Here is a 27,920-nt window from a genome sequence, read left to right as displayed (position 1 = left end):
TGATTATTTCATATAGGAAGCGTCAAGGACCCTCTTTTCAACCTATTTCCTCACATTTGTTGACAAATGTTGAATGCGGATTTGAGAAATCTCGCTTTTAAGACGCCAATCGCAGTTTTACGTCATCGCCTGGCATCTCGCTTTTAACACACCACAGCAGCCAATCGTAGTTTGACGTCATCGTCTGGCACGTTACGAGCGTTTTGATTGGCTCAAACGCGAAGCCCTGGGATTTGCAGACCGGAAACGGTTGTAATCGGAGGCCGCCTTTCCAAAGACCAAGTTGGTATAAAATGCCCTGCGAGTGATGTCACGCAGACCGACCAATGAGGAGCGTCCGTTCTGACAGCTAGCAGCGGCGCCGTCGGCTTTCACAACAACGGAGGAGTACAACAACTTTAAACACGATTACCTCCTCTTCACTGGATAACAATGGCGCTTTCCGGCGTGTCAGCCTGTCAGACAACATACTAACATTGTTTTATATTTATTTTATTTCTCTCGTCTGTTTACATTTGAAGCATGGTGAGTTCCCCCCTTTCCCTCCCCCGTCCTAACAGTATTGACAAAGCAGCGTCTGAGTGCACTTCATGTTGCTGTCAGTGTTTGTAAACGCTTCCGAAAGACCAAACGCTTCTGTCTGCTTTGCCCCGCAGAGACCTGCTGGATTATGCGATTTAAATGAGCTTTACTCCCTGGTATGTGCAGCGCTTCATCTGTTGTGGATAAAATTAGACTCTTGCAACATTTGAGATCTTGTGTCAGTCTGTAAAGGCTAGTTCAGAAGTAGGGCGTCATTACCCACCTGTCTTGTTTATTCCTTCCCATGTCTGGAATATTAAAACAACAACTTGTGTGTGACTCTGCAGGTGCATGTTCGCTTTGAGACGTTACAACCGTATTCTAAGTATACATTTTATAACCACTTATTCCCAAGGATTCTGTCGTCCAATATTTGGTTTTATTTGTTATCAACGACAAAATGCAAATCCACCTATAATCCGCTCTATTAAAGTGGGATAACAATGTCCAAGATGGCATCTCACCGTTCCCACTAATTTATCAAGTCATTTAAATCTTTTTCTCCTTTCGGCTTTTCCCATCCAACCCTCTTCTCTGTATCCTCCCCTTTCACACCAACTACCTTCATATCCTCTCTCACTAAGTCCATCAATCTTCTCTTTGGTCTTCCTCTTGACCTCCTGCCTGGTAGTTCCAGTTCCAGCCTACGTCTACCAATATATTCACTATCCCTCCTCTGCACATGACCCAACCATCTCAGCCTGGCTTCTCTGACCTTCTCTCCACACATGTAACATGCTGTTCCTCTGATAGACTCGTTCCTGATCCTATCCATCCTCATCGCTCCAAAAGAGAACCTTAGCATCTTCATCTCTGCGTCCAGCTCTGCCTCCTGTTTGTTTGTCATTGTTACTGTTTCTAGTCCAAACAGCATCGCTGGTCTCACCACTTTTCCTTTCATTCTTGCTGATAGTCTACTATGGCATAGTACCCCTGACATGTTTCTCCACCCATTCCAGCCTGCTTGAACCCATTTCTTCACTTCTTTTCCACACTCTCCACTGCTCTGGACTGTTGACCCTAAGTACCTGAAATCCTCCAACTTCTTGATCTCCACTCCCTGTAGCCTCACCATTCCGCAGGTCCCTCTCATTCACACCCATATACTGTCTTGCTGCGATTAACCTTCATTCCTCTCCTTTCCAGAGCATACCTCCACCTCTCTAGAGTTTCCTCAACCTTAAGTAGCTATATTTAAGGTTAATAATCTAAATACGGACACATCACTCCCACTTTTTCAACTATTACAAATTGGGGAGTAGAAGATGCGCAAACATTACGTGTTTCACAAACTGAACCAAGCTACGTCTTCACAGTCAAAATGCACGTTGATTTTTTTATTGTGATGGGTGTTCTCCAGCTTTTGACATCATCCTTTTGTCGGCCTAATGTTGGACCAGGATTTTCTTTGAACTGTTTTTTTCAATAAGCACAGAAAAAAAGACAGCTGTCTTACGCAAATGCTGCATAAAATCATTCTTAACAGTGAAGCAAAGACGAAAAAAAAAGGTTTATGACGAATGGACGGCTAAACATTTTACAGCATAGCAAAATGATCGAGCCAAATGTTTTTTGATGTTCTTCAGTTGAACTCCACGTACTTGAGCTTCTGTCAAAATGATCTGTAGATGTATTAAGTTTGGTTCTTTTTGGGCGATGTGCTGCAGGAATCGGATAGCCCCCAGACCCTGTGTGACCTCTGCTTGACTCAGGTGTGCTGCAGCCTGGAAGATCTGTGCACCAAGCGAGCGGATGGATCCCTTTCCCTCCGTTTGGTCCCGCTCTTCCCACAGGAAGTGGCTGACCAGCTACTACAGAAGATGGCAGCTAAAGGTGAGTTAGGAACACAGAAAATTCTACGACACGATTAGCTGTAGGGACTGACAACTTTGGTTGCTGTCACAGATGTGTTAACTTTGATTCTGTCTTATTGTACTTTTAACATACAAAGTCACAGATTGGTTGTTAATAAGACATAATTTCTAAGACGCTGTCACTAAGGGGTGATAAATCTCCTGCTCTCGTAAAAATGCAATTTGCAGGAGCAGAAGTGAATTACGGGAGTGGAGTGAAGCAAGATTTTTTACATGCTGCACTGACTCTGTAACTGAGTTACAGCGGAGGAGTTTTCCAGGACAGATATCCAGCAGCAATATTTTTTTTTTCAAGACATCAACAACAGTTTCGCTGCACGGTTATCGATCTTTTTACTGACAGAATTGGAGATACATATTGGGTCTGTTGAATCAATTTGAACATTTATTGGCCAGGAAGGCTTCATTTGTCATCGCAAGAAGGAAATAAAACAGACCTGACTAAAAAAATAGACATTCATTGTGCTGGGTGCCATTTCTGTGGTTGGAGTTGGGGCATTTGAGTGATTACCATGGCGGTGATCTGCCATAGCGTTAATGCTGCTGACACCTCAGGTGTACTTTGTACCTGAGCCAGAACACGAGCCACAAAGCAGCAGTTCGCCCGCTCGGTTTGTTGTTAAACGTATCGGCCAAATCTTGTTCTTTCCGTAAATGACACGACTGTTTCTCAATTAAAGGCTTACTCACATTGGCACCCAATGTGGCACGCGCATGAAAACCGCCTTTCAACATGGGTGGCCCCTCCACCTCTGACACCCATCTGGCTATCCTGATGTCAGAGTAATATTATTTCCAACTTACTGTATCATCATATGTTTTACAAGTTAACATAGGAAATTGCCAGGGTGAAAATTATATTCCACAAATAAAAAGGTGGATATTTTATGCTATGTTTTAACGCAGCGTTTGCCTCTCCTTGCAAGGGATCCTGAATGATACAACTGTTGGGATTTTCCGAAATTGCAAAGAGCTTCGCCTGCGCAGAGTTTCCATCCGCTCCTGTCCAGTGTCTGTTGAAGCTTTCCGCCTGGCTCTCTGCCCTCACCGACTCCAAGAATTTGATGCCTCCTGGGTAACTGGAGACCTCACTGGTGCTACAATCATCTCGGGCCTAGTCTCGAACCTGGAGTGCAGATCCAGCCTCCAGAGGTTATCCCTGAATGGGCTACATCTGGACTTGGAGTCTCTGGGAGAGGATGGCGGGGTCCAGGTCAGCTTCAGCACCCTGCAGGGCCTGAGGACGCTTAACCTTGCCAACACAGACCTGACTGATGTTGGTCTTGAGGATATATGCACTCTCCCACAGTTGGAAAGCCTGGATATCTCCTGTACTGCTGTCTCAAAGCTTACAGCCCTCCTGCAGTGCAAGAACAGCCTGAGATCTTTGATCGCCCACAGGCTCCGGCAGCTGGACATGTCGCCTGCCAGATTGCTCTTTGTCCTCGGCCAACTTCAAGCTGTCAGGCATATGGACATTTCAGATGACCACTTAACACGAGACGACAGTGACGGGAACGATGGAGACGAGACGGTTCGGCTTCTTCTGGAGGGAAGTCCACAGTTTCTCCCCTCTCTCGTTTCTCTCGATCTGTCGGGCCGGAGGAGAATCAGCGAGGCAGCTGTCACTGCGTTTGTTCAGGCCAGAACCGGGCTCGTCTTCCTGGGCCTGATGGCGACGGGGGTTAGCTCCTGTGACGTCCTTTCGTCACACGAAAACCTGAAAGTAAGGATTTAGTCTCGGCAGAGACGGGACATTAGAGGATGCTTTGTATAGACACATGCGTTTCTCATTTCTCTCTGACTCGGGGGCTCCGTCCTGCGATGTTACTCAACGTGCCCGATGCACTTCCTGTTCCTGTGACAGTTGTGATCTGTTCTCTGCTTCTCAGGTAACTGGAGATGCTAACAAGAACCAGCTGTGTGAGGCGCTGAGAAGGTACAGAGACAGGGAGTGTTTCGTCCGAGAGGCCCTCGTCCATCTCTACAATCTAACCACCGACACTGACAAACCGCAGCCAGAAATGTTAAAGGTGCTGTTTCCAAGAGCTTATCACCTTTTCCCCCATTGCAGTTAAAACAATCAATCAGTTTTAAAAAGGGGCCTAGTTTGACTCCTTGAATCTTTGTCTTCGAGGAACTGTGTTTTTATGTTAATGTTCTCAATTCCAAAGTTACGTATTGTCACCTTCTTAAAACAATCCATTCAAATAAGTCATTTTTTGACATGTTTTTTTTTTTTTTTCACCGAGATCACCTCCCTATTCAACATGTGGCTCAGTTTTTTATGTTTTCTGAAAAACATGGAAAAATTACAGGCGACGATACAAATAAGAGCAAGTCACTTTTTAAATTTATTTCAGGGTACACATCAAGGTTTCCACATTACACAACTTAACAGATACATCATTTGTAAGATCAGTAACAAGTTGACTTTTATTGAGACACGTTGAGGAATGTAATGACAGACCAAATCCTTCTATTAAAGTAACATTAAAGTTCTGAAAACAGCAGGATGAACAAGAACACCACCTTTCAGGGATTAACTCTATATTTGACTATTTCGTCGCAATTTGAACTGGAGGCAAGTTATTTTTAAAAAAGCTTCTTTAAGCTCAGTTCGATGATTTGAAGCACTTTAATTGAATTGTTCTGTGAGCAGGCATTAATTACTGTGCTTACAAGAGAGTTGAGTTTGCAAGAGAAGGGAGTTTGCAAAGATTTACAGATAAGTAGTACAATACAAGTCCATTGTGGGGATTAGTTTGAACAGATGGAAGTGTTATGCTCCAATACGAATATGAGATCTGCCCTGTCGCATCACTGTCCTCCAACAGAGGAACAGCAAAGCAGTTCATTGGCAAGTAAAGACAAATGGTACGCTCAGCTGGGTGAAATGAACTCCCGTTCACCCAGCCAAACATATCAGTAACCAACGGCATCTTATTCTGATGTTGATAAGGGGTGTATTCTCTTTCCTGCAGCTGGTCCTGAATGCCATGCAGAGCCACCCCGCATCTCTACACATCCACCTGGTGGCCACAGCGTGTGTTTTCAACTTAACCACAGCGGACCTGGCAGAGGACATGCCCCTTAGCCTTCTCAGCCTCACTGTCACTCAGCTGATGCACAGCATGACAACCTTCCCTAGTCATCAGCAGGTAAAGCAATAAGCGCCGTGTTTCCACCGTCATTCAGTTACACTATAGCAAGACAACGTTGTGCAAATTGCATTTTGTGACTAGTCATACCATGAATCTGCTTGTTATTCTTATTCTTAAGTAAAAGTGAAAAGGAAGAAGAAATATAAAAACATCAGTCTGATATCTGTACATTTTTGAATTCACTGATCTGCAGTGTTAGCTTTAATATTGCAGAGTTAGTTGCATGATACTGTTAGTTGATGTGTAACAACCAGCTTCAAGCGACGTCAATCTAACCCGATTTGACTGTAAAATCAACTGACATAAGACTGGAACATTTGCTTTGAAGCTCGAAAAATATCATCATCAAAAGAAGTTAGCATTAAGATGTTTGGAAAATGTTTGGTTTTTGGTTGATTAAAAAAAATCAACAATAGGAATATTTCAGTCCCTATTCAAAATAGATGTATTATAGTATGCACGAGACTTGTAACCCTAGCCGTTTAGTGCTTCCAGCTAATATACCATGTGATCACATGTATCACAAATAAAGCCTTTTCTAAAAAGGCATATATCAGCTTGTTAACTAACTCGCTTGACTCACTGTTTATACTGATCATTTTCTAAAATCACTCTTAATGATTGGTGGATGAAATTACATTTACTTTGGAAGAAGGACTGCACTGCATTGTATTTTTACCACTATATTACTGCTCATATAGCAGATGATTAAATCCAATGACAATAAATCGTTTTTGCAAAGAACATTGCCTCCTCTGTTGCAGGATTTACATATCGTGGCATCGGTTCTTTTTATTACAGCCCCGTGGTAGATATAGAGATGAAATACAAGTGTTTTAAAGATGAAGACATTTTCTGTGCAAAAAAAGAAAAACGCTTAGACATCAAACAACATGTCAAGAAGTCTCATCGTTTATAGCTGTTAATGCTTTTTGCATTTCAAACGCATTGTATCTGTAGACGCTGATCTTAGAAATATAAAGACCTGCTTCTAAATCCCAACAACCAACTTCATTCCCACTTGATTCTGCACGTCACCCCACACACACTCTTTATTTATTTTCATATGACACATTTACATGCTTCTGTTTCCCACTCCCAGGTGCAAAAGAACTGTCTGCTGGCACTCTGCAGCGACTACATCCTTCAGGACGTCCCATTTGACAAGTCAGTTTACTTTCCATCCATTACAATATGACATTTGAGCTTGTGGGTTTGCAGTAGCCAAGGTAATCAGTGCACTGTTAGAAACTGTGACCGAACTGAAGTATATTTACTCTAGAAATGTAACTGCCAAAAGAAATAGGTTTCCCAGATGTAACAGTGGCTATCTCGAACAGCTCTCAAGGATTTTCTGTTGTGAATTTTCGTTACACTGAATTCCTCATATCCCCGCTGTGATCATGGTTCAGGTATTCAGCGGCCACGTTGGTGATTAACTGGCTGAGCAGCCACGAGGATTCCACCCTTCAGAGGATGGCTGTGGCTATCATCTCCATTCTGGTGGCCAAGGTCAAGACACCGTTCATTTACTGCGCGTCAGTCTTCCGCAGGAAAATGCCATGCCACCTGTTGCGAGCTCGGCGCATCTGTCAGCTCCCGTGCCTCAATATTTACTTTTCCTGAGCGCAATTGTTTGTTCAGTCCTGTGGAAATTTTGTCTTGTGGAAAGTATTCGAGTTTGACAAATGAAATCGCTGATATCCTTTATTTTGTGCTCAGTTGTCCACGGCGGAGATCGCACAGCTCAGCAAGGACGCATTCATTATGAAGGTACGTTTACACATCGGGCGTATATGGTTTCAAATGTACACTCGCTCCTCGGCTTAGCGCTGCCAGTGTATTTCTAGTTCTCTCTGCTGTATTTTCCATAACCCACTGGATACCCTCCTTTACATGCTGTCACCCCATTTACGGCAGGCTCTCGTTCTTCTCGGTGTGCTGTTACTCGATTGTTCAATCACCTCACTCTCTCTGCACTCATGTTTGCAATCAAGTCTCCCTTTCTGCTTCAATTATGTTCAGTTACGCGTATCATTTTGACCAGCAAATGCGAGATGGACTCAAAACTACGGAGTTAACTTACAAGATGTCCTGTAATTCTCCTCATTTGTTTACAAAACAAAATGTGCTTCTCCTTTTTCTTGACTCACTCCATCGCCGGCTGTCTCACGGTTCCTTTTTTTTCTTCTTGGCCTCGGCCAACAGCAACTGTTGGCGATTGTGCAACAGAGGGCCATGGTCGGAGCCGTGGACTCCACTCTGAAGTTTGCTTTGAACGCCTTGTGGAACCTGACGGACGAGATGCCCACGGCGGCACAGAACTTCATCGAGTGTCAGGGCCTGGAGCTCTACGAGGAGGTTCTGGAGGTACAGAGATTCAAAACAGTAGATTACCAAAATACCAAAATAAAGCGGTTCACATATTATAAAACATTAACTCTTTAGCCCGGAGTGAGTCATTGTTGTGCCCACAGGGTCTAACTTTAATATCTTGACAGTCTTAAACTTCACATGATCATTCCCCCGCGTCCCAAACAAGTCTGTTTTGTCCCTGTACTATTTTCATCACAAAAAAAAAACAGACATCGAAACTGATGTTGAAAATGGCTTTTTATGGCCTTTGCCTTCAAGGAAAAACAACAGTAGCCTTGTAAATACCAACACAGAACCAGCATTCTTTTTTTCCAATCCGTGTCTCGCTCTCCTATTGGCTCTCAAACTTTGACTCGTTGCCGACATCATCCGGATATTGAGAGTGCCAGATACCTGGAGTTCGCCTGTCGCTATGAACCGTTCCCACGTTGCTCTCCAGCACAGCAGAATGAGTGCCATGCTGGATTTTGTCGGTGAGCTCCAAAATCCCTCCAGCGACTAGAAAGTCGGGGGGCTAAGACTGCGTAATGTGAACGAGGCTGAAACCCACACGAAGGAACACATGCACACAACCATCTGCCTCTCATGCATCCCTTTCTTTGTGTTGCAGTCCTACTACACTGAATCTTCCATTCAGCAGAAAGTTCTCGGCCTCCTGGTGGGTTCACCGTGCGCACATGGTGTTTATACTGTCGTTTTTAATATGATCCAAGATTTGCTGATGTTTACAGCTTGTTTAAATGAACGCCGCTTACAGCTCGTTCTCATTTTGCTTTCACAATTATCCATGACTTAATACTTGTTTGTATAAATCTAGAGCCCATTCCATTGTCATATTTCACCCATGAACTTCACTCGTCAGTCTTATTTTCACGAGTAGACTTTGTTTATATGTTGCAGAACAACATAGCCGAGGTAGAGGAGTTGCAGAAAGACCTGATGGAGGAGGAGCTCCTGGAGCACATTCTTAGTCTGCTGCAGAACTCACAGGTGGAGGTGGGGGTCCGTTACTTTGCTGGGGGCATTCTGGCTCAGCTCACTTCTCGACCAGAGACCTGGACCTTGGACGATGAGCTGCGCATCTCCATTCTGAAGCAGCTGGTGTGTGTGTTTGTGCATGTGTTTGTGTGTGTGTATGAGCAGCAAAATATTTGGATGGTTTTCACTCAGTGTTGAAAGTCAAGTTTGAAATCCTGCTTAAAAATCAATTGCTCACGAACAAAAAATGTCTTTTTTTTTTTAAGCATGAATCCATCATCACATGGACCCACATGGAGAGAGAATTAGTCTCTTATAGGTAAGAGATACAATCCCTTTTTTTTGCTGATTTGTAGTGTTCGCAAATTAATTTTTATCATTTCAAAAAATATTAATAAAACGCTCAGAGAACATGTGCAAAACGCCGAGCTAAAAGTTAGCATTAAGTAAAATTAGCAATACAGACACCGAAATGGGCAGTAGATCACTTTTATTATAATTTTATTTGCCAAAGGCATTTGATCAGAACTTTGTTAATTTATTAATGTTAGCTTAAACAAAGTGTGACACCAGACTTGCAGGAGCTTTGGGGGCCCCGAGAGGTTACTGATCTCCAAGCTCCAGTCCCACTGGCCAGCTGGCTTATAGATCCACGTCTTTTTTACCCTGGCATTTGTGAATTCACTTTGTCTGAACAGATAACATTCAGCGTGTCAAAGAGATGACACACTCACAGGAATGCATCAAAAGGGAATTATTCATATTTATTTATAATTATTTAATGTCTAATCTCTGGGGTGGGGATGTAGACGCGAAAGCTTTCAACTGACAACGTAAAAAAAAAAAACAAGGCTTCGGAGACACGAGGAAACCTGGAAAATGCTGAAAATAAAACTGTTTTCAGTGTCTTTAAATCTCAGTTTTCCATTTCTCTTTGTTTATACTGTAGGTCGTTCCGTCCGTTCTGCCCTCTGCTTCAGACTCGACAGCCAGCAGGAGTGCAGCTGTGGGCCGTCTGGGCCATACATCTCGTCTGCAGCCAAAACAGTAAGATGCAACTACAGACCTCTGTGGGTTTTTGATGGATGAATAAATTCATACCAACAGCGCAGTTAAAGTTGCATTATGCGTGTGTGTTATTGCAACTATTATTGTTACAAAATTAGCCAAATTTATGTCATTATTATTAACATTGGCCCCCGATTCTGCATTCTACAGTTAAATGCAAGAAGATTTATTTGCCCAATGTTCTAGTGTTTTTTGGGGTTAATCACTGGAAGCTTCCACTCCCCCCTCTCATCACGTATCATTTTTTTTTTTTCTCTCCTCTTTCCTCTAAGCTTCCCACTATAGACAAATGCTCGAGCAAGAAGGCGTGACCGAACTTCTGAGGGCTCTGGCTACACATTGCGACACACACAGGGATGTAAAAAGCCTATCAGAGAGCATCTTACAGATGGTTGAACGCCAACAGAACCAAAACAAGAGGGGCGATCAACGCTAACGACAAAATGTTTTATTTTAGAATTTACATGGAGAAAGTCTCATTTCTGTGCGGTCGTTGTTATCCCCAAACAATTCTGGAAGCTAAAAGCGTGAATACCATAGGTAATGGTTGCACTATTATTTGCTCAAATAACCTATAAAATGTCTAGGGTTAAGACAACGTTTCCCAATAAACAGATGTAAGAGACCAAAGCTCCTGCATTGAGTCATTCACAGTTCCTAAACTTGCCACTAGAGGATGCTTTAGCACTGCTCCTTCGGGGTCCTAATGATAACGCAATGTGTTAAAATACTCATTGATTGGATATATAGATTCCAGATCATGCAAAACAGGTGGACAAAAGTAAGTCCTAACTCCAAATGTTCTGCACGAGGGTCTCATCATACACTGGTATGTCTCAGAAACAAGTTTGTCTGCCCTCTCACACTCTCCCTGTCCCCCCTGGTATCCTAAATGCTGCATTCATTATATTTTATGTAACACAGCTGGAAGACAGAACTGCTCGTAGGCATCTACGCAGTCTATTCTAAGTTGACCCATTAATAATTCTTTTTGAAAAGTGGATTAGCTCACATGTGTATTTTTGGTTTTAGGACCACGTTTTAACTTTTATGCGTCAAATCGCTTTGATTCAAATTTTTCAAATTCCCCCGAGGACAATCCAGACATGCCTACTACAAAGAATATGGCTTTTTTTTTTAATTTATGTGTGCGGGAATATCTGTAAGAAAAGTCCAGGGGATAGTGTTTGACAGCAACCCCACTAAACATTAAACTTTCCATTGCTGGTCGGGTCAAAGGTCAGGTGACCTGTAGTGAGCGTTGGCGTCAAGCCGAGACACTCGAGTCATGAGACATGTGGGAAAACTGGACTCAGATCCATGAGGAGATTCTGTAACACGTGCCTTGACTTCTCAAAGGCCTTTATGTTTGTTAAGACATGACGTGGAAAGAAGAGCCTAAAAGGTGACGGTGCTGTGAAATGCATTAATCGGGTCTTTAAGTGTCAGTCTGCAGCCCAGGGAGCCTATCAATTTTCAAGCGTCCCTCGAGAAGTAGACAAATAGAAAGGCTGCAGAAAGAAAGTAAAGAGGAATAGTGTGAGTTTAAAATACATAAAAAAATCAATTGCTTTCTTGCTTAATGAGACTTAATAAGGATTCCCTCCTTATGACATGATGCGAGGTTGATTCGAAACCAAAGAAATGAGGTTGATCAAAATTCGCAGCAGAGAAATTAAAAAAAAAAATCTGGATGTAAATTATTAATTTATTTATGAATTACATTATTAATAAATTTATTGAGATTATTATTTGAACAAAACAGCCCAAGTCTGGCAAGGTGAAATTGCAACAAAAACAAATCAGATAAGAAGGAAATTCCTTTATGTAACTCGTACTATTCAAAAAAGGCTGTCTGTTTACGATCATTTTCAGTTTCTTGAGAGTCCGATGCAGAATTCGGGAGCAGAGATGAATAATGTAGTCACTTGTGGTTTAAAAATGAGTTTGAGATTAATTACTACGGTAGCGAGCAATAATTAATGGACCAGGTGTTGCATGGAAGGCATGGAAGACCACTGATACAATGGGATGTTTTACTATTCAAGGCTTGAAAATTGAAAACGCACTTTCATATGGGTGTGAAATTTAACAGGAAGCCAGTGAGGAGAGGATGAGGAAGAAACTAGTGTGATCTGGTAAAAAATGAAAAGCAAACTGGTTAGAAATGGTATCGAATGAGAGCTTTTCCAGTCCTGAAATAAGCCGTATTTATTGACTGGAAATAAAAACATGATTGCAGTAATTGGTTAACATGACGATTAATTGCAAGATACTTGTTTAAAGATCTGCATTTACTTAGCACACTGGAAATCTGAACACTGACTCTGACACTGTTACATATTTGATGTTTTCTTATCAATGCCTGACGGAGTTTAGAGGGACTTCTTTGTTCCCTAGATAGAATCGAAAGCAGTTATCTGCCATCCTAGTTTCATCCAAATATTTCTTTAAAACACAAATCGGTTAAAATGATGGGCTTTGAAAAATAATTGCAAGTGAATGTCATCGGGATAAAAGTTATAGGAGATGATGGCAAAATTCTGTGACAGGACATGGAAATAAAACAGCACAGGGCCCAGAATAAAACTTTGTGGGAGACTTGTTAAAATGGAAATGCCTACAAAGACCAAGAAACGTCTGTCTGCAAATTAGAACACGTTGCACTTTTTTAAGCAGTCCAGCTAACTGGCGATGGATAGCAGATTTCTAGTTTGCTGCCGCATAAATCTTCCGCTTTTATTTTAAGGATCATAAAAAGGTCGTAAAGTTACCCGTTTAGTGTGTCATGCAACCCTGATCAGAAGGAGAAACCATGCTCACAATCAAAAAATGCTCCTGAATATTAGAGCCTACATTAACCAAACTTAATTTTTGCAATATATTTCCTAAATGACTGACAAAAATCCAAGAGGGAAGACTTATTCCCCCTTTAGACAAACACTGGCTGACTATTTCCACATTTTCAATATTTGTGTTCAGCCAAGTGAAGCTGGCTTCTCTTTCCTGCACAGAAGCGAGAGTGGTATAATTTCCCTCATCTGACTGTTGAAAATGAGCACTTTTCCAAAATGTCAAACTATCCCATTAAGTGCAGAAGAGGTGGCGGTGTCATAAAAATAGAAATAGAGTTACTCGTGGGGAAATAGACAGGTGCCAAAATAGGACTTACTGCCATAATATTTTTAGAAAACCTAAACAGAGCGAGGCAGGGATAAATGAAGACAAGACGGAGATAAGAGAAATAAAGTAATTCAAAAGAAGTGAAAGATCCCTTCAGGCACTGTGATTGTCTGAGCAAAATTACCTCAGACCAATTTGCAAATTCCTTTTCTTCGTCTGAAATATGATTACGGTTCTTTTGAGATGCGGCTTGGTGGACACGAGCGTTTTATTATCTTACTTCTGCAGACAGCTCGACCGGATTAACGCAAAGCGGTCCGGGCGTGGCGAATGCATTCATTTACAACACATCGCATCCCTCTCCGTAGTATCAGTGTGTCCCCGCCTGTTTTTCTGTTGCTATAGTTATGTGTGCTGGTACTGTCTGTGAGCTTACAGAACTTCTCCAGGCAGAACTATGCCGCGTACAAAAAGGACACACCATCTCCTCTCGAATGACCTTTTATTTGGGAGGGAAGGACACAGAGCCGGCAGGCCCCTCAGTCTGTGTGCAAATATGAAAAAGCAGTAGGACCGCGCAGCTTTCTGTAAAGTGGAGGCAGAGGGATTACTATTGCACGTCCCTCGGCAGCAACAGGAGAGGCGAGGGACGACTTCTCGCCGATCGAACCCGAACGATGATGTCATTTGACGCGGAACAGTTGTTTTTGATTAGAACGTGATATGACAGTGTGGGGGAAAAAAAATGAATTTGACGATAAACAGAAAAGCAAAAGAGTGCAAAATCATTATACACTCTTTCTGTGTTTTCTCTCGCGTAAACACGCGTTTGACTAGATATTACTTACCAGCTGCTCAAAAATGTGCTAGATCATATGTTCCAGCTCAGAAAGTCATTTTGGTGTTGTCGTCCCTATGTGGGAGTTATCGAAGTTATACATACATATTAATGTTATTTTTTGAACTCACTGAAGGGCATGCATCCCTTTTCAAAGCTGAAGTCAGTGAAATATGCCTCATTTCTAAATTTAGTGCATGTCATTCCCCACAACCAAAGGATTTGCTTTCCATTTAATATGTATATATGTGTGAGTGTGTGTGTGTGTGCGTGTTTGTAAGTAGATGTGACACAAGGCTATTATGGCTGGTTAGAGCCACTCTTACTTGATGTCACGTCTCCCATCTCTGGGCCTTTTACTTGCACCGTTTCACCTCGTGCTCAAAGATACATACAATGGCGTAAAAAGAAAACACGGGTAAGAAACAGGCCCGCGGGCATCGCTGCATCCGATCGCCATAAACATTTCTTTATCTCGTCGCTGCGCTAGCTTGCAGTTTCAGCTATGTTACTGATGTGACCCACAGCCAGCTGAGTGCCTCTCTGTTCTGGAGCACATCCAAACCACCGCCTCAGCAAACCAACACCCCGCACTTTTTCTCTTTGGTGCCACTGTATTCAAAATGAAATCGAAACGTTCAAGCGATAACTTTAAACATAAGAATTTCAACAGTTCACGATGGTTCTTCTGTGTGTCAGTGGCGTCCTTTTAAGCTTTTAGCGGAGGTCAGTCATGGGGGCGCGTATATGACGGCTGAATTTGCAGTGCCGGTGGGGGCGGAAAAAAGTGAAGAATGATGGAAATCCACTTAACCACTTATGTCTAAATCTATTCAAGAGAAAACTGGTATGGCAAATATACAATTCTTGCACTTTCAATTACACCCACTTCAATTTTTTTAGACTGTCTAGATCACACGTTTTGGATATTTGAAATATACATTTGCTATGAATCTACTGTTATTTTGATCTAGATTAAAAAACCCAAAGTGAAAAATCATTCCAAATAAGTATTATATTATCATGATTTTTTCCCCCTAAATCATCTCGTCTTAGGAAAATGTGTTGATTGATCACAACGGGGGGGTTTTAAATGCAATTTCAGATATCTGCGATCCAAACCATGACAAAAAAATATCCGCAAGACGCCACGGAACAGGAGTTTCCACGCTGTAAGAAAGGGAGGCATTCCTTTGTCACTCGGCTCCTGTCACTGCGCTGACACGAATTGGAGCATTAAGCATTCCTATTTGCAGTCTGCACCCTCACCCTTGCCTGTGGCTTCACATGTGCTTAGCAGAATGTAAAACAACCCTCACATTTGTCTGGCGTGTGTTGTATGTGGAGACAGAGGAGTACAAAGACCTCAATAGACATGCACATTACGTAATGTTATATACAGTATGTAATTTAATAAAGGAATTCATGCAGCCCATTCACTCATTTGCTCAGAGACGTCTCAGCTTTAGTAGGCAACTTATAGGTACAGTACATGGGTCACCATATTTGATTGACATATTTAGCGTCCAGGTACATATGACATGCCGATAAAACTGTTCAGGCCGCTGCATGCACGGTTACGTACACCTCATTCACACACTTCCCCGAGTTTCCTCTATCAGGAATCCTACCCTGACAGACAAGAAACTCCCTATTTCCATTTAGTAAGGGGGGGAGAAACAAAACACAATCACATTTGATGTCATAGCAGGAAAAGTCGCAAATGCTATTAATATCCAGAACGGGGATTCGATTTCATGAAGCTTCTTTTTAAGCCGTGCCCTTGAGCTAGTGTTTGTGACATCGGGGCGCTGAAACTGGAGCACCTTACTGGCATGAAGTCACCTTTAATTTTAATTACCCCGCTTCGCTTTCAAGTCTGCGCGTTTGCCTCAGAGCAGATCGATAAAGTGTGTTTGAAGATCACACCATTACCTAACCACCCGTAAATAGTATATTTGAAGCGCATGTTGTCAATCTCAAGCTCTTTTCCCTCATTTCATACGGAAAAAGGGATATTTTCGTTTTGATTCACCGGCGTGTAAAGGGAACCGTGATATCATATCCAACATAATCTTGCTGATTTAGTTGGAACATGAAATTTCAAGAGCAAATTTTTGCTCTTTTTTTTTTTGTATTGCGTATTTGTCATTCATTTTATATTCATACCGTGTTATTTGTGACGCGTTAATGTCGGGACCTCATGCCATCGAACCCTCTCCCAACAGTTGGCGTCATATCTGCGTGCATCTTTTGCAGGAAGTACCTGTGGAAAATATGACCAATATTTCTAATGTCTTTATCGGTTGGTTTCTTAATTTGCAAACGAAACTGATGGTTTGTTAAACCCATATATTTTTTGCATTGAGTTGAATTTAGTAAACAAAACCCATAAATATGCTCATATGACTTCCAAACGTTTTTGGAACGTACAATATTACAGAAAGAATAAGACAGCAGTGTTCCTTTTCCAACTATTAATTGACAGATTTTTGTAATATAGGTACCAGACTGCTTTTTCTAATTCTAATTGTGAGGAAAGAGAAAAATCATTCTGGAAGCGTCACCACTACTTTACTCCATTTTATCACAAAACATCGGTCAACAGCTGAGGTTTAACAAACTTCCCTTTAACATATTGGTGCAGGGCTGAGGGCTTTTGAATCTGGTTTCTTTAGGCGTAAATCTTGAACTGCATGCAAAAATCTACGCAATCTAAAGGTTGCTATCTTTCGCAGGCCCACAAGAAACCGAACCGGTTGATAAACGGTGCTGATGTTCTTGTATGATTCATACAAAAAAAAAAAAAAAAAAACAACACTATATTCCATTTTTAGCTGATTTCCTGCTCATGCAGGGATTGTGTTCCTTCCTTCTTCTTCAGAAGTTTTAACAGTCAGCGCCGGGGTCAGCGGAGGGGCACGGCCAGATAACTATCACTGGAAAAGAAACATACAGAAGTGTAGTTCTATCTGTCGCCCTCGCATCTCTTTCTGCTCAATTTCATAAGGCTTTCCGGTGCATCGCCAGTAAACGCAGGGACGAGAGAGGAAGCTGCAGTCAATGAAGCTAGCAGAGATGGGAAGGGGCAGCAATTGGGTTTGTGGTCACAAATGTGATCAGTCATGCACTCCAATGTGTTTTTTTTGTCCTCTTTTCATAATGAGGATGACAACATTTATCTTGTTTTTTCCACATGAAACCTTTGTTCGAACTGTCGTTATACCAGCTGCCAACATACAAGTCCATTAAATCATTTATGTGCATATTACGCTGAATGTTTGTCAGATTTTACAGGATATATTTGCCAATGAAATTGGATGATGGCATTCAAACTCGAACATTTTACAAACAAATTCTTATTTCTAATTGTATTCTGTATTCTTGGATGAACTCGGGGATTAATCTTATGTGTCAATAAGCAAGCGATTTTGTCATGCTCACCCAAGGCATAAAAGAAAAAAAAGAGTTAACATATTTATTAGGAGGCAAAAGGCCCACATTACTGGGTTCACTGGTTTTATTAGCACAAATATAATTTATGTTAATTAAAGGACATGAATTCAGCGCTTTCATCCCCATCTATTAAAAAGGAGATGCTTAGCTTAGCTTAGCTCACCACATGATCTGGAAACAGCAAAATCTAGTTAGTTCAGTTCGAACGTTTGTTCATCTTCCTAATGCTTAAACAAGAGACTTTGCACGTTGAAGTTAACCGTCTATTCAGTTTGTGGGCTCTATTTCAGAGTTTGGTTTCCCCTAAAAGTGTGGCGGACTCACAGATCATGGAATTTGATATCTAATGTGCCTTGCTGGCTGCTTCCATATGTGGTCGGAAATCCGTCGGGAAGTCAGGTGTAAGCCATAAATCAAAACCGGGCTTGGAGCCTTGCAGTGTGAACTTAACCTCAGGCTGGTCTTGCACACTTTTCAGTTTCACACAACCAAGGGCAAGATGCATTAGAATTGACAGTTACACAAGATATTTAAAAATTCCCAAGTTAAAGCAGCATTCCTAATTACTTTTCCTCAAATTGGCTTGATAGATTTAGATATAAGAATTTGAAATGTTTATATTTTATTCTCTTTGATGTATGTAAGATGAGCATCATCATGACAGCTGTATTTGGATTATATCACTCTCTCCTGTTAAATTATGCCAAATCTGATGTGTTGATATTATGAATGAAGATAATGCAAGTTTCACATGCCGCTAAATACAGCGTTAACAAAAAGTCAGTGTAGCTCACATGTATTTGTCGATGTGGCTCAGCTGTTCAACAAAAAAAAAACAAAAAAACATCCCCCACACAAGAAAAACAACAGCAAAAAAAACAAACAGTATAAGGCTTTATGGATCCTATGATGACAATAACCTTGTGTAGCAGCTGAAAGACTATTTTCTGTTTTTTTTTGCCTGTGTGTGTGTGTGTGTGTGTGTGTGTGTGCGTGTGTGTGCTGCAATCTCTAAACCCACACAACATCTCTTTTTGAAATGTTTCATGTTGGTTGCAGGTTTTTTTTTAACTTTAGGAAAGACTTATTTTCACCTAAATTTCATCAAGACAATGATGATGCTTTTCCTCCTCAAACCAGTCAATCTGTCTGTCATCATCAACCTGCCTGTTACACTCCATTATCATTGGCCTGTTGACCAAATAAGAAAAAAAATGCGTTGTCACGCCGTTTGATGGGAGTGCTTGGCGGAGACTTGGGCTCGAGGGGTCTCTACCTGAGGTAGCCAGCCATCCAGAAGACAGTCCAGGACAACGTACGGTTCTGCACATTACCCCGCTAAACACTTCCTTTATAGCACGCCAAACTATTCTGACTTTACGAGAGGCAAAAAACAAAACGAGAGGCATACATTATCTCATTTTAAAACTTCAGTGAGACCTATTCCTTTAAGTTGCGTCCTTCACTTCTGTATCAAAATGCGCATGTACTAGGAATCTAGTATTGATTATTCAACGATGATGACGGCTTGACAATCCTCCTTTTTAACCCTAGACGGTCAAATTTGACATTACTAAACCAAAATAAAACATTTGCATACACGGTAAATGTCACCCAAGGGCTCTGCTATGGCAGCCATAGTGTGTTACATCACTTGAGAGGCCACAACAAATAGAGAATGACATGCCTCCTCTCTGTTGAAGCCTCTCTAAGCCTGTCAGATGGACTAAGTTTGACTGAAGTTTCTTTAGACCTCACAGGCAGACCTGGATCAGAGGCACTGTGGGAATCCATGGCGGGCAAGATGGGATGGGGTGGGTGGTGGGGTGGAGGGGGGGGGTCAGTATCTTAAACAGTGTGTGAGTTTTTTAAATTGCCGTTGCCATGGTCACTCCTGGCCCTTTTGGTACGTCCGGTCTCGACGGCTTCTCCCTCATCGTCCAAATCCAGCTGCTCGTCCTTTTTCTTGATGTATCGCTCGTAGAGGACCATGACGACGCCCATCATCCAGGCGGACACGGTGCCGGCGGCAAAGATGACAAAGCCGATGATGACAAAGAAAAGGTAATCCCAGGAGCCCAAGCTCTGGTGGCATAACGTCCGTAGTTGGATTCCCACTTCACCAAGACGACTGCCCTGAATGTCCTCTGGTGAGCCACACACTGTCTGGCCCTCATCTGTCACACACAGATGAAAAGTCATTCAGCAAAATACAGTTCATCTGCATTTTGATACCGAATTATGTGTGATCTAAATGCAACGTTATACAGGAGACGGAAAAGCTTATTTTTCTGCGCTCGCACTGTAAAACAAAACCCCAGGCTGTTGGTCCTGAGACATATATTCATCCAGGTCAGCTGATCCGAAGTGGCATCATTCAGACCGGTGAGTCATTTGTTCTGAGCCGAATAGCCTTAGAATAGCAAATAGTTTCTCAATTACCGAAGAATGGATTAAAAAGGCCACAAGACCCCGCGGCTTCCAGCGAGTCTGATCTGAATTGATTTGTTTCGGTTGTTTGTTTTTTTTTTCTTCACTAATTTACTTCATTTCCCGTTCTTAATTCAACCTCTTTCAGTGCAAAGCCACAATCTGGAGAATTTATTGTCTCCAGAGGCTGGAACCCCTTGGAAAATGGCCCGGTTGAGCCTTTTGTTATTCCATGCTTGTCTTAAATACTAATAGTAAAAAGATACAGGACTTTAATTTGCTTCATTAGGCCGGCGTGGCAGCAAACAAGAACACGCTTTAACCTCATCACGGTTTTGTTTCTGGTGCAAAACAGTGAGAAGAGCAAGGAACAAAACGCAAAGTCCTAAATCGATTTGTGTAAATAAAAAAAAAAAAAAAGCCTGATTTCCAGGCTTTTTAAAATGAATTCAAACAGCTGTAGCTCCCGTGTCGCGATCAGGCGGCTATACAATTATTAGCGTACTATTCAAAGGATCAAGTAACCCGGCAAAGGAAATATTATACATACAGCGGTGAACTGAGGAGCCTGTTAAATAATTCAAACATTGTATACCGTATTGTTTTGCATAACATTTGAAACTGGTGCAGCCAACGAAGCAGAAGATATCCATAACAGATTCAGACGGTTGCTCTATGAGACCAGAATGAAGAAAAGTGCACTTGCATAACAATGCTTCCCTTCTGTGTAAAAAAGAAAAAAAAATGTAAGACTTCAGGAGCTTCCTGTCAGAGTTGATGCAGCCGTAAATTTAGATGAATTATTCAAACTTTTCGCTCCTTCGCAGGATTAGAGTGTGACTCGGGCCTTTGTGTGCGCCCGAAAACTCAGATTAAAAGGTTTTCATCACGAGGCTCTTGAAATGACTACGACTTAAGTCCTTGCTGCAAATCCAAATAGAAATATTAAGATCCCTCGCTTGCAGTAAAGTATGGTAGATACATCCAATTTCGAATGGCTGTCAGTCAATTTTAAACACCCCAAATGATGGTTGTGGATCTCTGCGGCGTCTGACAAGAGGGGCCCTTTTCAGAAAATAATACGAAAACCTCACTGAGTCTTTTGTCAGCATGAGTAGAAACAGGGTGCAACACAACAGACTCTTGTCATCTCTGTCTGGCCACAGTATTTTAATTGGCTTCTGTTTTTTTTTTTCTTTCTTCCAGAGCTTTTGTGCTCGGTGGGATTCCCGCAGGGAGAGATCAAAAGGCTCGGAAAGTTTCTGCACCAGGGAGCAGTTTTTCCCCTGTAACCCTATTTCTATAAACACAGCCTCAAATTAAATTGGCTTTCATTTTCCTGGCGTCTGTTGCAGGGGATCCCAAGGTTTGTGAATACGTGTAAGGTGAATGTTTTGTTTTAATACCCTTATCTTACATTCGAAATATCAATGTCAGCTAAAGGCACCGACACTCTTTATATATAATGTTGCAGAAATAATATGCAGAGTCATGATACGCTTTACGTGTTATCCAGCCAAAGTCATTAGTCTGCCCCTTAAATGTGTACAATTCGATTTAACTTCAGTTGTCTTCTTATGCCAGTGATCAGGAAAAACGATATAGTAATATATTAAATTGGGTAAAAGGGGGACCTAATGTTCCCTGCGACTATGAAAGAGTTGTTGGTATTGGTGTCTGCTTACAGTCAAATGAAGTGCAATTCATCAGTAATTTGGATAATGCCTGCAAAATGGAAATGTTATACCGTCATCTTCTCCGCTCCAGTGTTTGTGGGCTACTTTGGGCACAAATGCAATACCAGAATTGGAGAATCTTGATTTTATCTTTCCCTCTTTAGTTATTAAAAAGTACTACATGAAGTTGCCATATAGAGCTTTGTAAGCGAAAATAAAAGACCCTTAATTTCAGTCCTTAAAGAAAGAGGGAGCCGGTGCACTTAGGCTGAAAAGGGATTAATGTTGATGTTAGTTAATAGTCCTGCCGCTGTGTTCTGTATTAGTTACACTTTCCTGCACGAATCCTTGGACGTTATTAACATCGCAGTGCAATATTTCAAATGACTTGTGATAAAAACATAGATTTTTTTTTTTCCAGTATCTTATAATAAGAGATACGGCTTTAGTTATGGGGAGGTTGTCGGGGGCGCTGGGTGTAGCTACGCCGAGGGAGCCGGGGTCAGCGCTGATGTCACAGTTGTGGGTGGCGGTGGCTCTGATTCATTGGCTTCTAGAAAAACACCGGAGGGGGATTATGGATGTTACATGCGTAAGCCGTGCTGGGGAGGCTGAAGGCAAACCCTTAGGAGACAGAAAAAAAGAGGAAAAAGACAGCGTGTTTGATACACCGCTACAAACCGGTTGTTTTTTTTTAACCTCCCCTCTTAACTAACCACCCCGAAGGATCCAGAGGGTTCGCTACGGCCATCAGTGCCGGTCATAACGTCAATGTGTTATCATGGGGACATATAGAAATATAACAACTGGTTGTCGGCATCTTTAAAATTGAAAATGCGGTGACTCATTATTTTCACATGTGTAATTTTGCTTGGTGAATCCCGCTTCCGAGTTCGTGTGTCGGTAAGTGTTTTTCTGCTAGTTAACATACAGACTTGATTAAAATCTGCACAACTGAAGATTATTAAAATGTCGGGGGATGATGCTACCGAATGGAAGTCCTCATAAAATGATCACTTTTCTGATATTACAGGCACAAATTTATATACCGTTCAAGAGCAAATGTCCCTCATCATTCCTAATTTGCATTGTCTTGGATAAGTTTTATAACATCGATTTGAATAAGAATGGCTGATACGAATATGGAATGATTTTTTTTTTTTTTATATCAAAGTTTCTGTATAAATCTCCACGCTTACTCGGTGAGTTCTGCTGTGGTGCATGGATCTAAAAACGAGTCTGTGGCTGAAGAGCACGAGGAGGCTCTGCTTCTCTAAGCTCCATCTAGCACAGAGAATTCAAAGCCTACTCTGATCCTCTCAAAGGCTTCTACTGTTGACACAATATGCTGCCAGGCATTTTGGTTATAATGCAGACACACACACACACACACACACACACACACACACACGGACTCATTTCTGCATAGACTTTCCTAACATATATGAACACAACACTTAACTTTGCCATCTTCTGTCTCTGTCCTTGCAGAAATTGCTAATGTGTTCATGCACATGTCTGACAGCTAAGAAGAAACCCATTCTCACCCCTCCCGCCCCCAACCGACCATCGCCCCCAAAGGGGACAGGCATCAAAGGAGAGGGTTTTCCCTCTCTTCTTCTCCCATCCACACTTTGCTCTATTTCTAGATGCTCTCCTTATATAACAGCTGAGGGAGCACTAATCCAACCAGGAAGGCGAGACAGTGGAGAATCTGTTGGTTCCTTCCTGATGTTTTATTTCTTTCCCTCTTCCTTTTCTCTCTATCCCTCTTGCAACTGACGTGTTTCCTAAACTGAGCAGACCAGTGAGTTTGAGTTATGTTGCATGAGCCAGGTGAGACCCAGACGTGAGATAACAAGCGTCTGGAGAGAGAGAGCTCGTGCACAAAACACACAGGCGTCTCCATTAATGTTATCCGTCTGTTTTGCTCCCCCGGCACAAAGTGTCTGCATTTTCTATGTGTGCGTGTGTGTCCGAATGTGTGTGTTTGTGCACATATCCTATTGCATGTGTGTGTGTGTGTGTGTGTGTGTGTGTGTGTGTGAATCACACAAGGTGTGCAAGGTGCTGCTGTTTTCCGCTCAGGGGAGATGAGCAGAGTGTGTGTGGACTTCACTGAGGTGTTGTCCCTTCTCCCTAGCTGGCAGCTGTCACTGGAAGAGGCTCCACTTCAAATTAACTTAAAACAAAAGGCAGTGGGCAGAAATAGGACAGCTCTTGCAGGACTCCTTTTGGACTTGGCCTAAGCTCCAGGGACTGTGTGTGTGCGTGCACGTGTGTGTGCATATCTGTGCATGTGTGTGTGTGTGTGTGTGTGTGTGTGTGTGTGTGTGTGTGGGAGGGAGAAGCAGGGAATGCCTTTTTAGTAAGCGTGGCGAGTGTATTATAGCTATGGTGTTAAGAATTATGACTGGCTTCTTGCTCACGAAGACAGGCTATAAATAGCGTCTGCCCTTTTGAAAAGTGACACACCAGACACTTTACAATTAGGAAACTCCAATTATCATTAGTTAATGTTGTAGGTAGAAGCCGATTTCTGTTCTCTTTTTTTTTTTTTTTTTTTTTTTAAAAGCTGTTATTTAATTCTTTATCTAAGAGGTTATAATGGAAATTTTAACAGCTACTTCAGGAATTATCATGAATTTTTGGTTATTAGAATACAAGAAATATTAAGGAAGTTAATTAAAACATTTATCACTGAGTTTATAGCCAGGCACTTTCATTAATGTTATGATTATTTACCAATAAATGTGCCTCGCCTGACCTATAAACTAGTGAGCATGTTATATCGTTACTAATCACCGACTCGAGATTCGTCGCTGCTCTTGTGGCGTGAACTGTAAACACTATCCATAATTAAACATGTAATAATGAGCTGTGCCGAAATGATTGGCATCCAAAGCCTGACATAAGTGAGCCCCCACCCGCACCAATAGGGGTAATCTTATCTTACGCTGAATATCAACATAATCATCGTAAATGATTGAATGTAGAAATACATGCCTCTGTTAATGTGAGATTAACCCCTAAATTATCAGTAGGGCAGTTAGACTGTTAATTCGCTGCTGGTTAACTTTCATTGCTGTCTGAGTTCATGTTGATTTAGCTTGAACGGCAGGTGAGCAAAGGGCCGATGGGTATCTGGGGCCGGAGCTGCGATCCATCAGTCACACCTGCAACCTGTGTAACTCCAACTGCAGGGGCAGAGGTAATGAACAGTTGCCGGAGAAGGAATCAGATCCTGCTTGTCTTTCTGCTCCGTTTGTTATGTGATAGTCTGAATGTTGTCACCCACCACCCTGCACACACACATATATGCACGTACGCACCCTGCATTAACACCTGTGAAGGCTGAGTAAGGAGGTAGACTTCAGCAAATAGTTTGGGATCGAGGCGCGGTCAGTCGCAGGCGAGTGGATAATCCATGTTACACCTTCTCGCAAAGTTTTCAAAAGGAGGGTGACGATGGTGTGATAAATGGGTTGTTTTCGTTGCTGTTGATGTGTCGGAAATGAGACGCGGCGTGAGTGAAATCTAGAATTAATGGCGTTGCTGAGGAGTCAGTCCTTCCTTGGGGTTAGACATTTAGCAGTGGTGCTCGGTTATCGCTCTGTTTATAATTAAAAGCTTTTTCTCTTTGGATTGAAAGGTGCAATTATTAAGCTGCTGTTGAGATTCTTCTAAATGATAGGAAAATGGGGCCACCTTCTAATGAGGCAGAGCTTTTGACTAATGGCTGCTGGTGGTGTTGTCAATAAGTAATTTGTGTTTACTGTGTTTCTCCTCAGGCATTTTCACTTTTTCACCCTTTTTTTCCCTTCCTAGCTCTTGAGGTCACAGGTGGAAAAATAAAACTGTGTCTAATAAATAATTATTTGTGTGACAAAACAATAACAGCACTCATGGGGAAAGACAAATTCGACTCACCAACATTTGTTGGGTTATTTGGAAACGAGTCTCAGATAATATTGCCACGTAATGAGCTCAGTGACTTAACCTTAATAGCTTATAAAGCATGAATAATCGGGATCAATAATATGTTTACCTTGAATCATGTGGAAGCAGCTCCTTATTTGTTCACTTTAAAATGCACCCCTTCCAATTTTTCCGATACTTCATTATCAATTTAGTATGAATGATGTGCCATTCATGAATTCTTGCACCTCTTTGGCCCACAGATGCAGCACACGTCGTGCGTTTATTGACATTAGAATAAAGTGAAAAACAAACAAACAAAAAAAACCACCTTGAAACTTGAAGCCCTCCAGGTGGACCCACAGGCAGAGCTCCTCGTTGGCGCACTCGCAGATCCACGGGTTCCCGCTGAGCCCCACGGAGCGCAGGGCGGGCAGCGCGATCAGGGTCGTGATGTTGAGAACCGTCAGGTTGTTGCGACTCACGTCCAGCACCTGCAGGGCCGCGTTCTCGGCGAAGGCGTCCGGGTGGATCTCCGAGAGCCCCGGGTTGTCCGTCATCCTCAGCATCACCAGGCTCGCCAAGGGGCCGAACGTCCTGTCCTCGATCCGACTCAGGGTGTTGAAGGACAAGTCCAAGTAGGCCAGTTTCCGCAGATTCCCGAAGGTGGACTCCGAGATCTCCGTGAGGGAGTTGTTGCTGCAGTCCAGGTACACCAGGTCCGAGAGGTAGTTGAGCGCAAGCGGCGGCAGCTCCACGATGCGGTTGTTGGAGATGATGAGCTGTCGGGTGGCCAGCGGCAGGTTGACCGGGAAGGAGGTCAGGTGCTGCCCGGCGCATTGGACCACCAGCTGATCGTCGCAGACGCACCTGTCCGGGCAGCCCGTCGACAGCACCGGGGACGCGATCGTCGCGCCCGCGGCGACGAGGAGCGCGGTTACGAATCGCAAGATCTGCGCGCTCGGCTGCGGGGCAAGACGCATGACACCGCCGAGGGCTTCATCCACCCCGCTCGGAGAGAGTCAGACGTTTCCACGCTCTTCATTGATATGCGTGTTCTTATCCACAGAGGTCAAAGCCCGTGGCCGCCTCTTGCGCGTAACGTCTCACTCCATCCCCGTCCGCTCGCCGTGCTCCGGATCCGGCGCGCATCCGATGCGATCCGCTTGACATCCCCCCCCCCCCGACCTCACCTTCCCCCTTCCCCCCCCTCCCCCTTCGACGTTCAACCGATTCGTCCGGGTTCTCCCATCGGTCAGCTGCTGAAATGTTGCCCTCACGCCACGCACAGATCACGGTCACTCGTGCCACTCCGTGTTTGCCAGCCTCTAAGCTTCACCAAACTGAATTCCAAATGAAGGAGGGAAAGGGGGGGGGGGTCCATCTGCTCTTGGTGGGTCTCCGAGTGGGGGTGGGGGGGTTAACAGTGAAATGATCTCAAGCTGTGAAGAGTGAGCCGGAGCGAGAGCGGGTGCTCTGGACAGTAATTTAGTAGACCAAAACATGAAATATTCAGCAGGGGTGAACGTATGGGTGAAACCTGCGCTGCCGATGTGCTGCCGACTTGGCTCAGGTGTGATTTGAGCAGGAGGTCTACACTTGCATAGGAACATCCGCATGCGTGTGTCTCAGGTGCGAGCAGCAGGTGCACCCAGGCAGCATAACAGATTTGGCCTTTCAAAACATGAGCGTGAAGCCATGATAAGAACGCGGTGAAAGGGGTGCGGGGCGTGGGGAATCCCCCCCTCGCATATCTATATCAGCTATGACTTCTTCTGGGGCTTTGCAGGTTTCTGCAACACCTCCCGTCCAACCGCTTAAGACCGAACTGTCCTGTGAGCAGGCAACACATGATGGGATGAGATGAGATGGGACAGGGTGGTCTCAGGCAGCCGTTGTTTTTCTCCTCTCTCTCCCCGGTCTCAGTGTGAGTCCTCTGTCTATTCTTGGTTCTCTGTGTAGGTGTTGAAGTGCTGAATCAGACTCAGCCTGATGGAGGAGGAGGAGGAGGAGGAGGAGGAAGAGGAGGAGAAGGACAGATGTGCTGCTGACAGCCATGAGAAGAAGCTACCCTGAGCCAACAGTCAACAACTCGCTGACCATGATGACTGTTTTTTTCCACACGCGGAGAGCCACATAAGGCCACTGGACGTGTATAACCTAATGCTTGTTTTCCACTCGCCTTCCTGTGGACTCAACTAATCCGCACAGCTGTTTTTTGTCAAGTCTATTTACTGAAGTTACGAGGACATCTAGTGATGGATATTTGGTAATGTTTCATAAAAAGGAGCAGCTACCCAGGCATGCAGTACGACTGGAGTGATGCAAGTGCACATTGAATGATGTAGATGCTATTCCAATAATTTATTACTTCAGTTATGTGGAACAATATGCAATATTCTTGACAAATTCATTCCACGAAGCTAGTTTTCTCAAA

General features: G+C 43.0%; 2 protein-coding genes across 3 annotated transcripts; one reads left to right on the top strand and one right to left on the bottom strand.

The window, feature by feature from the left end:
* The first annotated feature begins 317 nt into the window (after positions 1 to 317).
* Positions 318 to 10,667, top strand: LOC147219202 (protein zyg-11 homolog). Of its 2 annotated transcripts, XM_086172510.1 has the most exons (15): positions 443 to 525; positions 657 to 698; positions 2,250 to 2,415; positions 3,383 to 4,182; positions 4,349 to 4,489; positions 5,441 to 5,617; positions 6,723 to 6,787; positions 7,033 to 7,132; positions 7,343 to 7,393; positions 7,829 to 7,990; positions 8,607 to 8,654; positions 8,897 to 9,097; positions 9,241 to 9,293; positions 9,924 to 10,021; positions 10,315 to 10,667. In XM_086172510.1, exons 1-15 carry the CDS (start codon positions 523 to 525, stop codon positions 10,476 to 10,478), a joined length of 2,271 nt encoding a protein of 756 aa, XP_086028636.1. In that variant the 5' UTR covers positions 443 to 522; the 3' UTR covers positions 10,479 to 10,667. The 2 variants fall into 2 exon arrangements, with proteins under 2 accessions (XP_086028637.1, XP_086028636.1); XM_086172511.1 differs by lacking the exon at positions 657 to 698 and having other exon boundaries at positions 318 to 525.
* Positions 10,668 to 15,083: 4,416 nt separating this feature from the next.
* Positions 15,084 to 26,627, bottom strand: LOC147219201 (leucine-rich repeat-containing protein 52-like). The gene is made up of 2 exons (XM_086172794.1): positions 25,815 to 26,627; positions 15,084 to 19,636 (listed from the first exon to the last, which is right to left on the bottom strand). The coding sequence occupies exons 1-2, from the start codon at positions 26,464 to 26,466 to the stop codon at positions 19,308 to 19,310; spliced, it is 981 nt and encodes a 326-aa protein (XP_086028920.1). The 5' UTR covers positions 26,467 to 26,627; the 3' UTR covers positions 15,084 to 19,307.
* Positions 26,628 to 27,920: the final 1,293 nt, after the last annotated feature.

This window comes from Fistularia commersonii, chromosome 25, assembly GCF_037954325.1.
Source record: "Fistularia commersonii isolate RoL2024-O1a breed Wild chromosome 25, RoL_Fcom_v1.0, whole genome shotgun sequence".
Taxonomy (NCBI): Eukaryota; Metazoa; Chordata; class Actinopteri; order Syngnathiformes; family Fistulariidae; genus Fistularia; species Fistularia commersonii.
The sequence above is the reverse complement of the archived record's forward strand: the minus strand, read 5'-3'. Positions and strand labels throughout refer to the sequence as shown.